The following is a 15,611-nucleotide window of genomic DNA, read 5'->3' on the forward strand; positions in this document are numbered from 1 at the left end:
GCATTTCATTCTACCCTCTATATTTTAACTTTGCTTTCACATTTTCCATTTTTAATCTCTGTGCTGCATGCTGAGTCATTTCCTTAAGTCTTCCAATTTACTAATTCTCTCTGTAGTTATGTCTGGTTTCCTGTTAAACCTGTACAGAAGTTTTCCTTTTTTTTTTAAAAAAAAAAAAATTTATTCATTTGGCTGTGCTGGTCTTAGGTGCGGCATGCGGGATCTTTAGTTGTGGCATGTGGCTCTTAGTTGCGATATGCATGGGGGATCTAGCTCCCTGATCAGGGATGGAACCTGGGCCCCCTGCATTGGGAGAGTGGAGTCTTAGCCACTGGACCACCAGGGAAGTCCCTCCATTTGTTTTGATGACTGTATCCTTCATACCTAGAATGTCTCTTTGGTTCTTTTTCAAATCTTTTTTTTTTTCAAAACTACTTTTTTTTTTTTGTTAAGATACTTGAAGTCTCCTTCTGATTTTTCTGTCTCTACCTCATGATGGTTGAGTTCCTTGTGGGATCATTTCCTTTTCTTTCCTGGCACCTAGAGGAGCGGAGAGGGCTTTCTTCCCACATCAGTCCACAGTTATCAACTTAGGTCACATGTCTCCACACAGGAAAAAGGGGCCTTTGTTTCTTTAGACAAAGGGACCCATCCCTGAGAGCCCCTCCAGGGTGCATGATCTCTCTGAATGGGTACCAACTGGTGAATTAATTAAGGTATCTGAGAATTTGTCAACATATTCACCTGGCCCTTTGTGACCCTGAAAAAGTCATTTAACCATTTATCTTTTCTGTAAAATAAAGGTATCTTCTTTATTTACAGGGAGAAAAAAAAAGTATTTTAAGTAGTATAAAACTTCACAGAAAAGGTGGCACATGTTGTCTTAAAAACAAATAGTTTAATTTCACTTTTACCTGGAACAAAACAAGTTTAAAAGGAAACAGCAAGCGCTTTGACATGTCATCATGTGTCATTTTTTATGGTACTACTTTTGTTCAAAATGTGAAGATAAGAACCTTTATAAATTTCAGGAAGCAAAATGCAGATGAAAACAGATTGGTTATAAAATGTCAATTCACTAAATACTGCATTTTCTCTGTTTTTATGGAGAATATTTCATAGAAACACTGTATAAAATAAGGCAGACTTTTGGAAATTCAATTATAAAATTTTAGGGAAAAAGTGTGAAGTCCTAGTTTCTTTCACTTTGGGGGAGTCACCTGCAGAGCCCATCAGACAACTAGAGCAGTTTCTGAGCTCTGGTTGCTGTACAGGAGGAGCCCTTCTCGTTGAGTGCTTCTAGAATCAGACCCACCCACAAAACAGCTTTTCCCAATTAGCATCAATCAGGAAAGTTTAACATACACAAATATTTCTATAGTGCAGTAAAAATGTGTCATTTTATATTTTAAATTTGCATTATGAAAACAAGTCTGTACACAAAGTAATACATATTTAATGAATATGAATCATGTAAATTTGGTTATGGCATTTAAAGTTGGCTTTGGCTTTGAAGTATTTTTAAATTCATAGAAAATATTGAACTTATAATAAATAAAACATTTTAATAATTGATATTAATAATCAACTTCAAAATTTCTTTGCATTTTCTGTTCAATTTTAAAAGAGAAGTCATTGCACCTTCTGTGATGTGAAAAAAGATCCGATTGCCATTAGCTGTTCTTAAGTGCTGAACATAACAGAGAAACTGCAACAAGACACTCTCTGTCACTGGCAGGAAATCCATCACCGTCCTTCGCGGGGTCAGTCCCGAGCTCATGTTTTAACGGACGTGAATGCAAACCATGGTTCTCACGTGACTTTCTGAAGTGCCCCCACAGCAGGCCCAGGTACCTTGAGTGGACTCTCACTTTATGGCAGTGGCATCAGATGGTGGCTCCAGAAGGTTGCCGACGTCCCTGTGTGCTCTTACAGGCTCTGCAGACCGGGGGATGAAAGGACCAAGGAACTCTGACAGCCCTCAGGAATCCCAAGTGACTGGAGGGACACAGCCTCAGGGCCCCAGGCAGTGCTGCCCACTATTCAGGAGGTGGGCGGAGGCTCCGCAGCTTCATTTCGTCCAGTCCCTTCCAGTATTTAAAATTGTTGTCAAGATGCTGCATTAGCTCAGGCAGGTCTACAAAGGCTAGAGAAAAAAGATGGCACTGTGATACCCTTTCACAGCCTCAGTAAATTTAGACTTTGAGGCTTTCTAAGGAGAGAGCATTTTACGGAAGAGGGGCAGAGTAGACAACTGCACAGCGCTCAGCAGACACAGCAAACCCAGCGGCCGGAATGAACTAAAGCCGAGTCCCGTGCTCAGTGCAAGCAGCTCCTCTGTAACCACCTGGTGAGCTGACAACTGGTAGGTGAAGCAGAAGGGGAGCTCATCTGCACACTCACCATTTTATCAGCACCTTTGGGGCCCAGGGTGCCAGGAGCCAGGCCCTAGGCCCTGACTGGCGCTCCTGGGTGTGTCTCCCTGCTCCCCCCCCACCCTAATTTATACCACCATCTTCCACCTGCAGCACATGCCCTAGGGCATGAGTGGGGAGCAAGTCATTTTACATACGAAGAAAAAGGGGCCAGGAGAGGCCATGAATCTGGACTCAAGGAGCTGCGGAGCCTGCAGTCTGGCCCCAAAGCTGCAGCTCTTTCCACCGTCTGAGTCGTCCTTCCCCCCCACCTCCCAGCACCCTGAGATGGGGGTTTGTCTCCTGCCCATGGACCTGGACAGGGAGTATTAGTGGGGCCCCTTCCCTGAGAGTCCTTTACGTGACAGGCTCCTGCAGGCACCTGAGGTTAAAGAGGAGGGACGTGTACCCGTCAGAGACCAGCCTGCTCTCGGGTCGGCTACCACGTGAGGCGGGAGAAGCTGGGGGAGCAGATGGCAAAAGGGCTCCCACAGAACGACGTGGGGTTTGGAGTCAACATAAGTGTTTTCTGAATCCTGGGCTCTCCACCACCGGCTGTGCAGCCCCAAGTTCAATCCTCTCATCTATGAAACCGGCACAACAACGTCTAGCCCCTGGGGCCAGGGGCAGCTGAGGAGTACAGAGAGCACCCCGCCCTCACGGCCCTCAGTGTCAGCTCACTGCTTCTCCTCAGCCCTTCTTCAAAGTCTGAGCCCCCAAACATATTCAACAGTCAAAAACTACACTATGCACACTACTTAATATGCAGTTCCCCGTTCCTGAGGGAAATATGCCCAAAGCGTTCTTACCGTCCCAAGCAGCAAACATGTCTGTGATGAAGTAGTCAATGAAAGAGATTTGGGATTTGGGGATGCTGCAGGTATTTCTGTCAAAAACTGGCATCACCACAGGCAAGTCCTGTCGCTTCTCTTCATCAGTCTGCAAAGCAGAAAACGCCAGAATTATGAGACTCCAGTATCTGGCTCCACTCCCCGTCAGCAGCAACCCCTCTGCCAAAAGCCTCTCCTGGCAGCCCAGAGTGCTCGTGGGGAGAAGCCGATCACAGCACCAGCCAACAACCCGGATCTGCCACTATACACCACGTCGTCCCCGATGGGGGCTGCTCTGTGCCGGGGCACCAAGGACACCCCAACCCAACCCACACTTTCAACACCTGGAAACCTCTTGCTGAAGCTCCTGAGGTACGATTGCAAGTGGTACCTGCGGTGCGTGAGCACACTAGTCAGCTCAGCCATCCTCCCACCCAGCCGGCGTTTCAAGGGCCTGATCCAGTGCGGCAATGGTGAGTGAGAGACAGCCCCCTTCACAGAGAAGGGACAAGTGGCTGCTGCTCATCTTGGGCCAAATTATTTCATTTGAAAAAGTTATGAACACGCTTGAGGTAAAAAAAAGAGCTCTGGGATGAGTTTTTTATGTACTTTGATAGACGCTTCCAGAACATCTTCAGGATTCCAGAAAGATTTGTAAAAAAACTGAAAATATAATTAAGATCCTGGGGGGAAAGGCAAGTATATCTTGAAAGATATAAAGGAGTTTCTTGTTCTTTTTATTCATAAGGTCGCTTTCATCAAAGGGTCCTGGAGAAAAGGATGAGGGGATGCCTGGAGGGTGACGATGAAGCAGGAGGTCTTTCTGGAATGAGGCGGGAATGAGGTGCGATTAGAATCACCGAGAGGTCCCTGCTGGAGCAGGCAACCAGGGCTGAGAGTTAAGCAGACAGTCACACGAGGGGCAGGATGAGGGGGACTGAGTGTAGGACAAGTAAGGCCGGGGCGGGCCTGGCTAGAAGGGCTGGAGCCATCCTCTGGCTCTGGAAGGCACAGCTGTCCTCAGGGGCACCTGGATCATTGTTCCTGATGGTCCGGGCAGGCTGCCCTGTTGGGCCAGGCATAGTGAGAAGATGACAGAGGGGTGGCGATCCTGGGACGAGATAAATTGTTGACCAGTCGTGGCCTGTGGAGAGCCAGTCAGTGAGAGCAAGGGCTGAGGACAGGAGGTACATGGTGTGCTTGGCCATCTGCCAGAAGCCTGACTCCGGTGGCTGAACTCTGTGGGCCATCTGGGGCTGTGGGAGAGTGGAGGACATTTCTTGAGCAGCCAGCACTGGGACAAGAATTCAGGTGTTCAGCGGGAGCAAAAGAAAACCTACTCTTGGGACTGGGAGCCTGTCCGTCCAACTCTTACCCCTGGAACTGTTCTCACAGGGCAAACTGGGCCAGTCCCCCTTGTTGATCTTGACAACTGGCCAGGAGCTGCCTCCCCTGTTCCATTCCACTTCTGTTCTGCTGTCTTGGCCGAGGCCTGGCAATCACCAGCAGGGCCGCAGGGACTGGTCAGAAGTCACCTTGCCCTGCACAAAGGTGGATCCGAGGCCCGGGCGACTGGAAGAACTAGGCCTCACAGCTAACGGCAGGTGACTTTCCCTGGAAGTGACAATGACTCACTACAGCTCTCAACATGGAATCTCCACTTGGGGGCAGCAGGTAACCTTTGGGGTTTTCCTAGGAGGGACTGTACCTAGCACTGTGCTGCAGAGATGTACTTATGCTAGGTGGGTGTTGAGGGTGCCGGGGACAGGGCTAAGAAAGAGGCCTGTGCTCCCTGTGTTCAGGTGGATGGTGCTAGACTATGGGTCAGGGCAGAAGCCAGCAGTAAGAGCCCCTGCCGCTCCAGGCCAGGGAGCCAAGTCGTACACGCTTGACTAGGATTGTACAGGCCAGGGAGCCCTGAGAGGCAGGGCAGAGACTGTCTACACCAGTTGTCTGGCCAGGAGCACACTCCAGGAGGTGTGGAAGGTAGGGTGAGGGTGCTCTGGGAAGAGACTAAGCAGGGAATACTGACAAGTCTTGGCCTCTGCTGGCTGGTGAGGCCTCTGCTGTTAGGCCACAGGCTGGCAGCCCCATCCCCCAGTGCTGTCGCAGAAAATTGCAGGGTTAGCTCTACGTGAGTCTCTGCCCTGGTGTGTATGGGAAGGGGTGGAGGGTGCAGGAATAGCCTCAGGTTCACAGCCCACTGGCCTGTCTGGCTCAGAGAGCAGTACCACAGGGTGGGTGCTCTCCTGGCTCCCCCCCTGGTCGTGCTGGATAATGAACCAGCTCTCTTGGGAAAGCCATAGCAGAGGCTCACTGAGCTCAGCAGTTCATGGCTCCAGAGGCTTTTCTGTCAGTGCTGCACTCTAGGCCTTCCCTCCCCTCCACATGGAAGCAGCTGCCTTGTTGAAAGGCAATGAAAAAGCGCATGCTTGTATTTCTTCTCTTTGGCCCAATGTGACAGGTACATGGAGCTTCTCGGGCCCTTATTCGCTTTTGAAGACCACTGTTTGCCAATGAAGTCCTCCGTGCCCATGCCCCACTTCTAGGCCACCAATGAGATCTCCATGCCTGGGAGACAGAGATTCTACAGTAACCAAGTGAATCTCCAATCAAGAAAAAGTCATTCAAAATGGTAGGAAGTGTCATGGTATTTTTACTCACCCTTGCCCCACTCCTCCCTAGCACAGTCTTGGTCCGGATGAGACAGCAGCCCAGCTCTCAACTGTTTAAATAGAACTGAAAGGAGTGTAGAGCTGACCTCATTTGCAACATTCCAACCTGTCTGGAGTTTGTCTAAAGGACTAGCCTCTATTTCACCTAATCCAGCTCTCAGGTGGAAAAGCAATGGTTACTGCCTGGGAAAGCTGCATGGAGATGACAGACACACAGATGCCTGGGGTAAGAGAATGCACCATTTAAGGCCCCAAGGAAAAGCCTCTTGGGGAAATTAAGATATTCAAAAGCAGCTGTATATAGAGGGGAAATGTCTCGGGCAAGACATGCTCAGAAAAGACCTGAAGAGACCGTAAGCTTTCACATTGGGCTAACCCCAAGACTCAGAGCATGCCCAGATAATTAGCAAGACTTTCCTGGCACAGAGCCAAAGTGCAAAGACTGGGAGAGGTGGCCGTCTTTTCAAATGTCCAATTTTCAACAACAAAAGAAATCACAAGCCCAAAGAAACAGAAAAACATAACCCATTCAAAAGAAGAAAATAAATTGGCAGAAACCATCCCTAAAGAGGTACCCGCAATGATTTATTAAAGACTTCAAAACAACTATCTTAAATATGCACTAGTGCTAAAAGAAAACATGGATTAAATGCTAAAGGAAATCAGGAAAATGATATATGAACAAAATGAGAGTATCAATAAAGAGACAGAAATTATAAAGAAGAGCCGAATAACAATTCGGGAGCTGAAAAACACAAAAAGTGAATTGAAAAATTCACTAGAGGGGTTCAACAGCAGATCTGAGCAGGTAGAAGAAAGAACCAATAAAAATTTGAAGATAGGACATTTGAAATTATCAAGTCAAGAGGAGAAAGAAAAAGAAATAAAAGTGACAAGACCCTAAGTAATTTATAGGACAACCTCAGACAAATACATGCATTATCAGAGTGTAGGAAAGAGAAAAAAAAAAAAAAGGAGCAGAGATTAATAGCCCACTGGGCATATACCCAGAGAAAACCATAATTCAAAAAGACACATGCACCCAATGTTCACTGCAGCACTATTTACAATAGCCAGGTCATGGAAGCAACCTAAATGCCCATTGACAGACGAATGAATAAAGAAGATGTGGTACATGTATACAATGGAATACTCAGCCATAAAAAGGAACGAAACTGGGTCATTTGCAGAGACGTGGATGGACCTAGAGACTGCCATACAGAGTGAAGTAAGTCAGAAAGAGAAATACTATATATTAACGCATATATGTGGAATCTAGAAAAATGGTAGATGAACCAGTCTGCAAGGCAGAAACAGAGACACAGATGTAGAGAACAAACGTATGGATACCAAGGGGGGAAAGCGGGGGCATGGATAGTGTTGGTGGGATGAACTGAGAGTTTGGTATTGACAATATATACACCAATATGTATAAAATAGATAACTAATGACCCTGCTTTATAAAAAAAAAGAAATTCAAAAAAAAGAGGAAGAAATAATAGCCAGTAACTGCCGTAACTTGAAGAAAAAACGCAAATCTACAAATCCAAGAAGGTAAACAACTCCAAGTAGGATAAACCCCAAAACAACCATATTGAAACACATTATAACCAAACTGTCAAAAGCCAAGACAAAGTGAGAATCTCGAAAGCAGCAAGAGGAAAGTGACTCATCACAAGAAGACAGTCTCAATAAGATCAGCTGATTTCTCAGCAGAAACCTTGGAGGCCAGTAGGCACTGGGACAATTACATAAGGGGCTAAAAGGAAAAAACCTGTCAACCCAGAATTCTATATCTGGCAGAACTGTCCTTCAAAAATGAGGAAGAAATGAAGACATTCCCAGATAAACAAAAGCAGAGAAAATTTATTACCACTAGATCTAGCCTACAAGAAATGATAAAGGGAGTCTTTTCAGGTTGAAGTGAAAGGAAGCTAGATGGCAACTTAAAGTCATAAAGATACAAAGATCTCCAGTAAAGGTAAATACATAAGCACATATGAAAAAGAGTATTATTGCAATTTTGGCTTGAAATTCCACTTTTTATTTTCTACAGGATTTAAAAGGCAAGTGCATAAAAATTACAAATCTGTGTTAATAGGCACACAATATATAAACTGTGACATCAAGAACATATTTGTGACATCAAGAACAAAGTGGGGGACTTCCTTGGTGCCGCAGTAGTTAAGAATCCACCTGCCAATGCAGGGGGCATGGGTTTGAGCCCTGGTCTGGGAAGATCCCACATGCTGTGGAGCAACTAAGCCTGTGTGCCACAACTACTGAGCCTGCACTCTAGAGCCCTTGAGCCACAACTACTGAACCCGTGTGCCACAACTACTGAGGCCCGCGCATCTAGAGCCCATGCTCTGCAACGAGAAGCCACCGCAATGAGAAGACCACGCATTGCAATGAAGAGTAGCCCCCGCTCACCGCAACCAGAGAAAGCCTGTGCCCAGCGACGAAAACCCAATGCAGCCAAAAAATAAAGAAATGTATTAAAAAAAAAAAAAAAAAAAGAAGAAGAAGGTGGGGTGGAAAAACAGAGCTGTAGAGGAGTTTGTGTATACAACTGAAAATATAGGCTGGTATCAACTTAAACTGCTAGAACTTCAGGATGTTATAATGTAATTTCTACGGTAACTGTAAAAAAAAGTTACCCATAGAATATCTGCAAAGGAAATGAGAAGTGGATCAAACATGGTGCCACAAAAAGAATCAAACACAAAGGTGGTAATGGAAAAAATGAGGGACAAAAAAGCTATAAGACATGCATAAGACAAAGCAGCAAAAATATGTCCTTCTCTGTCAGTAATTATTTTAAATGTAAATGGATTAAACTCCCCAATCTAAAGGCACAGCTGGCAGAATGGATAAAAACACATGATCCAACTATATTTTGTCCACAAAAACTCACTTACATTAGATACCAGGACATAGGTTGAAAGTGAAAGGATGGAAAAAGATATTCCATGCAGATAACCAAAAGGAAGCTGAGGTGGCTTTGGTAGTATCAGACAAAAAAGACTTTAAATCAAAAATGGTTCTAAGAGACAAAGGACATTATTAATAAACGGGTCAATTCACCAAGAAGATTTAACAATTATAAGCACATATGGACCAAACAATTGGAGTTCCAAAATATATGAAGAAAACACTGACAATTGAAGGGAGAAACAGACACTTCTACAATAATAGTTGGAGACTTCAATAACACACTTTGAATAATGGATAGAACAGCCAGATCAATAAGGAATTAAGGACTTGAACAACAATTGTTAACCAACTGGACCCAATAGACATAGAGAACATTCACCCAAAAACAGAACATATTTTTCTCAAGTGCAGATGGAACATTCTCCAGGATAGATGTTAGGCCACAAAACAAGTCAATGAATTTTAAAAGATCAAAATCATACAAAGTACCTTTTCTAATAACAGTGGAATGAAACTGGAAATCAACAACAGAAAGTAAACTGAAAGTGCAAATTAAACAATACACTCTCAACCAAAGGGTCAAAGAAGAAATCACAAGGGAAATTTTAAGATACCCAGAGACAAATAAAAATGAAAACACAACATATGGAAAGGTATGGAATGCAGTAAAAGCAGTGCTGAGAGGGAAATTTATAGCTGTAAATGCCTGTGTTAAAAAAGGAGAAAGCTCTTAAATCAACAACCTAACTTTAGACCTGAAGGAACTAGAAAAAGAACAAATTAAACCCAAAGCTAGCAAAAGGAAAGAACTGATAGACTAGAGCAGAGATAAGAAAAATGGAGAATAGAAAAACAAAGAGAGAAAATCAACAAAACCAAAAGTTGGTTCCTTGAAAAGATCAACAAAATTGTAAAAACTTTAGCTAGATTGACTAAGAAAAAAGAAAGACTCCAATTACTGAAATTAGAAATGGAAGTAGGGACATTACTATTGATTTTACAAAAATAAAAGGATTAGGGCTTCCCTGGTGGTGCAGTGGTTGAGAGTCCACCTGCCGATGCAGGGGACATGGGTTCATGCCCCGATCCGGGAAGATCCCACGTGGTGTGGAGCGGCTGGGCCCGTGAGCCATGGCAGCTGAGCCTGCGCGTCCGGAGCCTGTGCTCTGCAACAGGAGAGGCCACCACAGTGAGAGGCCCGCGTACCGCAAAATAAAATAAAATAAAATAAAAGGATTATAAGGAAGTGCCACGAGCAACTGTATGCCAACAAACTGGATAACTTAGATGATGTACAAATTCCTACCCACACAACCTACTAAGGCTGAATTATGAAGAAACAGAGAATCTGAATAGACCTGTAATAGTCAGGATATTCAGTAATAAAAAACCTCCCAACAAAGAAAAGCTCAGGACCAGATGGCTTCACCTGTGAATTCTACCAAGCTCTTCAATACAATTAACACCAATCTTTCTCAAACACTTCCAAAAATTTGAAGAGAACACTTCCTAACTCAAATCAATGAGGCCAGCATTGCTCAGATACCAAAGCCTGACAAAGACACAAGAAAACTACAGACTGATATCCCTTATGAATACTGATGCAAAAGCCCTCAACAAAATACTAGCAAACAGAATTCAGTGGCATATTAAAGGATCATACACCATGACCAAGTGGGATTTTAGTCCTGCAATGTAAGGATGATTCAGCGTCCGAAATCAATTGATGTAATATACTAATTAAAAGAGTGAAAGAAAAAACCATGATCATCTAAAACGGCAATTCTGTTTTACCACACAGTAAAACAAACAAAACCTCTGATAAACTGCTTCCCAAAGCGACGATGATTTTACAAATCGTCACTGTGTGATGAGCATGTTACACTGATGAATAAATCTGTTGCTCCATATCTTCACAAACATTTTGTTGTCAGTCTTTCTCATTTTTAGTCATCCTAGTGGATGTGTAGTGGTGTTTCATTGTTGTTTTAATTTGCATTTCCCTGATTACTAACGATGTTCAGCACATTTTCATATATCTTTTTTTTTTTTCTTGTGGTACGCGGGCCTCTCACTGTTGTGGCCTCTCCCGTTGCAGAGCACAGGCTCCGGACGCGCAGGCTCAGCGGCCATGGCTCACGGGCCCAGCCGCTCCGCAGCACGTGGGATCCTCCCGGACCGGGGCACGAACCCGTGTCCCCTGCATCAGCAGGCGGACCCTCAACCACTGCGCCACCAGGGAAGCCCTTCATATATCTTTTGTGAAGCGTCTGTTAAAATATTTGGTATTTTTGGACTTCCTTGGTGGCACAGTGATTAAGAATCCACCTGCCAATGCAGGAGACACGGGTTCGAGCCCTGGTCCGGGAAGATCCCACATGCCGTGGAGCAACTAAGCCCGTGCGCCACAACTACTGAGCCTGTGCTCTAGGGCCCATGAACCACAACTACTGAGCCCACATGCCACAACTAACTGAAGCCTGTGCGCCTAGAGCCCATGATTTGCAATGAGAAGCCCGCGTACCACAGTGAAGAGTAGCCCCCACTCGCCACAACTAGAGAAAGCCCATGTGCAGCAGCAAAGACCCAACACAGCCATAAATAAATAAATAATCTTTTAAAAAACTGGTATTTTTAATTAGGTGGTTTGGCTTATTATTGAGTTCTTTATATATCCTGAACACAATCCTTTGTCAGATATGCTCTGTGTATATTTTCTTCCAGTGTGCCTTCCCTGTTCATTTTCTTAGCTGTGTTTAGATGAGAATAATTTCTGAATTTTGGTTCTCACCAAATTTTCTTTTTATGTTTGCTGTTTTCTGTACCTAAGAAACATCTATCCCATTCCAATTAATTGAGCATATTCTCCTATGTTTTCTCTAAAACTTTTGTATTTAGGTCTATGATCCATTGTGAACTGATATTTCTCCACGGAATGAGGTAGGAGTTGTGGTTCATTTTTTGTTGGATAGAGATATCCAAAATATTCCAGCACCACTTGCTGAAAAAAATTTTCCTTTCCCCACTGATGGTATAATTGTGGCCTGTTTCTGGGATTTCTGTTGTGTCCCATCAATGTATTTGTTATCTTTATGCCAGTATCACACCAGCTTGGTTATTGTAAGTTCTGAAGTCAAATAGTATAAATTGTCCAACTTTTTCAAGTTTGTGTTCTTTATTCATGGTCCTTCAACTTTCCATATAAATTTTAGAATCAGTTTGTCAACTTTTACCAAAAAGTCTGCTGGGATTCTGATTGGGACTGCATTGAATCTATACATTGATTTGGAAAGAACTGTATCTTAAGAACATTGAGCCTTCCAATCTGTGGGCATGGTACACCTCTCCCTTTATTGAAGTGTTCTTTCTCAGCAATGTTTTGTGGTTTTCAGTGTAAAGAACTGGCCTTCTTTTGTTAAATTTATCCTAAGTAATTTTTGTTTTTTATTGCTGTTGTAAATGGGATTGGGTTTTTAGTTTCATTTTCCCATTGTTTGCATCTAGTACACCAAATAATACAACTGACTTTGTATAATGAGCTTGTATCCTATCCTATAACCTTGCTAAATAATTTTCACTTATTAATGCTAGTAATTGTTTTGTACACTCCTTAGAGTTTTCAACATTAAAAAGAATCATGTCATCTGCAAATAGAAACAAATTTATGTCTTACTTTCTGTTCTTTGTACATATTTCCCTTGCCTTGTTGCAATGGCTGGACTGCCAATAAAATGTTGGATAAAAGGAGTCCGAATGGGTACCCTTGCCTTGTTTCCAATCTTAAAGAAAATGTATTTAATATTTCCTTCTAAAGTTTATATGGAATGGTGAAGGACCCTGTATAAACAAAGCAAATTTGAAAAAGTTGAACAGTTTATACTATTTGCCTTCAGAAGTTAACAATAATCAAGTCAGTGTGGTATTGGCATAAAGATAACAAATACACTGATGGAACAGAATAGAATGGGTACCCTTCCCTTGTTTCCAATCTTAAGAAAAATGTATTTAATATTTCACCATTAAATATAATGATAGCTATTAAGTTTTTGAAGATACCCTTTTAAAAATAAGTTCTATTCCTTATTTGCTAAAATTTTTTACGATGAATGGATGCTGAATTTTTCAAATGCTTTTTCTCCATCTACTGAAATAATCATACGGTTTTTCTCCTTTAATTAGTATGGTGAATTATAATAATTGATTTTTATGATATTAAACCAACCTTGCATCTTGGATAACTATTTAGTGATATATTAACCCTCTTTATATACTGTTCAATTAAGTACCTCTGCATCTGTGTTCGTGAGGACTATGAACTGTAATTTTCTCCTGGTACTGTCTTTGTCAGTTTACATATCAGGATAACAATGGCTTCATAAAATGAGTTGAAAAGTGTTCTCACCTCTATTTTCTCATATAATTTGTAAGACTAGCACATTATTTCTTCCTTAAATGTTTGATAGACTTCTTCAATGAAACCATTTAGAGTTTTCTTTGTGAAAAAAATATTTAAATAAAACATTTTGACAAAGAATTTCTTTACTGTGGGGCTTCTAAGGTTATTGCTTAATCCTGTGTGTTTTGGTAAATTATAATTTTCAAGGAATTCATCCATTTCATTTGTCACATTTATTCTTGTCAGTTTGACAAGAATCTGTTATTTCTTGTCACTGTCAAATGACGATACTTTCATTCCTGATACTGGTAATTTGCATTCCCTCTTTCCTCTTGATTATTCCAGCTAGGTATTCACCAATTTTGTTAATTCTGTCAAAGAATCAACTTTTGGCTTTGTAATTTTTTATTTTTTAAACTATTAATTTAATTTTTATTTTATATTGGAATATAGTTGATTTACAATGTCATGTTAGTTTCAGGTATATAGCAAAGTGATTCAGTTATACATATACACATATCCATTCTTTTTCAGATTCTTTTCCCATATAGGTTATCACAGAATATTGAGTAGAGTTCCCTGTATATACAGGTCCTTGTTGATTATCTATTTTATATATAGTAGTGTGTATCTGTTAATCTGAAACTCCTAATTTATCCCTCCCCACCATGTTTCCCCTTTGGTAACCATAGGGTTTGTTTTTGAAGTCTGTGAGTCTGTTTCTGTTTTGTAAATAAGTTCATTTTTATCATTTTTTTAGATTCCACATAGAAATGATATCATAATGATATTTGTCTTTCTCTGTCTGAGTTACTTCACTTAGTATGATAACCTCTAGGTCCATCCACGTTGCTGCAAATGGCATTATTTCATTCTTCTTTTATCGCTGAGTAATATTCCATTGTATACATGTGCCACATTTTCTTTATCCATTTATTTACCCATTCCTCTGTCGGTGGACGTTTAGATTGTTTCCATGTCTTGGCTATTGTAAATAGTGCTGCAAGGAACACCGGGGTGCACGTATCCTTTCGGATTATGGTTTTCTTCAGATATATGCCCAGGAGTGGGATTTCGGGATCATATGGTAGTTCTAGCTTTAGCTTTTTAAGGAACCTCCATACTGTTCTCCATGGTGGCTGTAACAATGTGTACATTCCCACCAACAGTGCAGGAGGGTTCCCTTTTCTCCACACCCTCTCCAGCATTTATTGTTTGTAGACTTCTTTTTAAAATATAAATTTATTTTATTTATTTATTTTTGGCTGAGTTGGGTCTTCATTGCTGCGTGTGGGCTTCTTATTGCAGTGGCTTCTCGTTGCAGAGCATGGGCTCTAGGTGCACGGGCTTCAGTAGTTGTGGCTCACAGGTTCTAGAGCACAGGCTCAGTAGCTGTGTGCACGGGCTAAGTTGCTCCGCGGTATGTGGGATCTTCCTGGACCAGGGCTCGAACCCGTGTCCCCTGCATTGGCAGGCGGATTCCTAACCACTGCGCCACCAGGGAAGCCCGTGTTTGTAGACTTTTTGGCGATGGCCATTCTGACTGGTGCGAGGTAGTACCGCATGGTACTTCTGATTTTCATTTCTCTAACAACTAGTGATGATGAGCATCTTTCCATGTCCTCTTTGGCCATCTGTATGTCTTCTTTGGAGAAATGTCTTTAGATCTGCCTATGCTTTGATTGGGTTGTTTGTTTTTTTGATATAGAGCTGCATGAGCTGTTTGTATATTTTGGAGATTAATCCCTTGTCAGTTGCTTCATTTGCAAATATTTTCTCTGATTCTGTGGGTCGTCTTTTCGTTTTGTTTACGGATTCCTTTGCTGTGCAAAAAAGCTTTTAAGTTTAATTAGATCCCATTTGCTTATTTTTGTTTTTATTTTCATTACTCTAGGAGGCGGGTCAAAAAAGATATTGCTGCAATTTATGTCAAAGAGCGTTCTGCTTATGTTTTCCTCTGAGAGTTTTATAGTATCTGGTCTTACATTTAGGTCTTTAATCCATTTTGAGTTTATTTTTGTGTATGGGGTTAAAGAATGTTTTAATTTCATTCTTCTATATGTAGCTGTCCAGTTTTCACAGCACCACTTATTGAAGAGACTGTCTTTTCTTCATTGTATATTCTTGCCTCCTTTGTTGTAGATTAAGGACCATAGGTGCATGGGTTTATTTCTGGGCTTTCTATCCTGTTCCACTGATCTATATTTCTGTATCTGTGCCAGTACCCTACTGCTTCGATGACTGTAGGTTTGTAGTACAGTCTGATGTCAGGGAGCCTGATCCCTCCAGCTCCATTTTTCCTTCTCAGGACTGCTTTGTCTATTCAGGGTCTTTTGTGTTTCCATACAGATTTCAATAT

At 42.2% G+C, this 15,611-nt stretch overlaps 1 protein-coding gene across 2 annotated transcripts in view; it reads right to left on the reverse strand.

The window, feature by feature from the left end:
* Positions 1-878: 878 nt before the first annotated feature.
* Positions 879-15,611, reverse strand: part of PDE8A (phosphodiesterase 8A) — a 131,410-nt gene continuing 116,677 nt past the window's right edge. For both annotated transcript variants that reach the window (XM_024766474.1, XM_024766473.1), the window contains exons 21-22: positions 3,224-3,353; positions 879-2,146 (exon numbers count right to left, since the gene is read on the reverse strand). In XM_024766474.1, coding sequence (XP_024622242.1) covers positions 2,040-2,146; positions 3,224-3,353 — 237 coding nt within the window. In that variant the 3' untranslated portion in view covers positions 879-2,039. The remainder of the gene's footprint in view (positions 2,147-3,223; positions 3,354-15,611) is intronic.

The sequence above is a fragment of the Neophocaena asiaeorientalis genome, unplaced genomic scaffold (assembly GCF_003031525.2).
Source record: "Neophocaena asiaeorientalis asiaeorientalis breed wild unplaced genomic scaffold, Neophocaena_asiaeorientalis_V1.1 scaffold346, whole genome shotgun sequence".
NCBI lineage: Eukaryota > Metazoa > Chordata > Mammalia > Artiodactyla > Phocoenidae > Neophocaena > Neophocaena asiaeorientalis.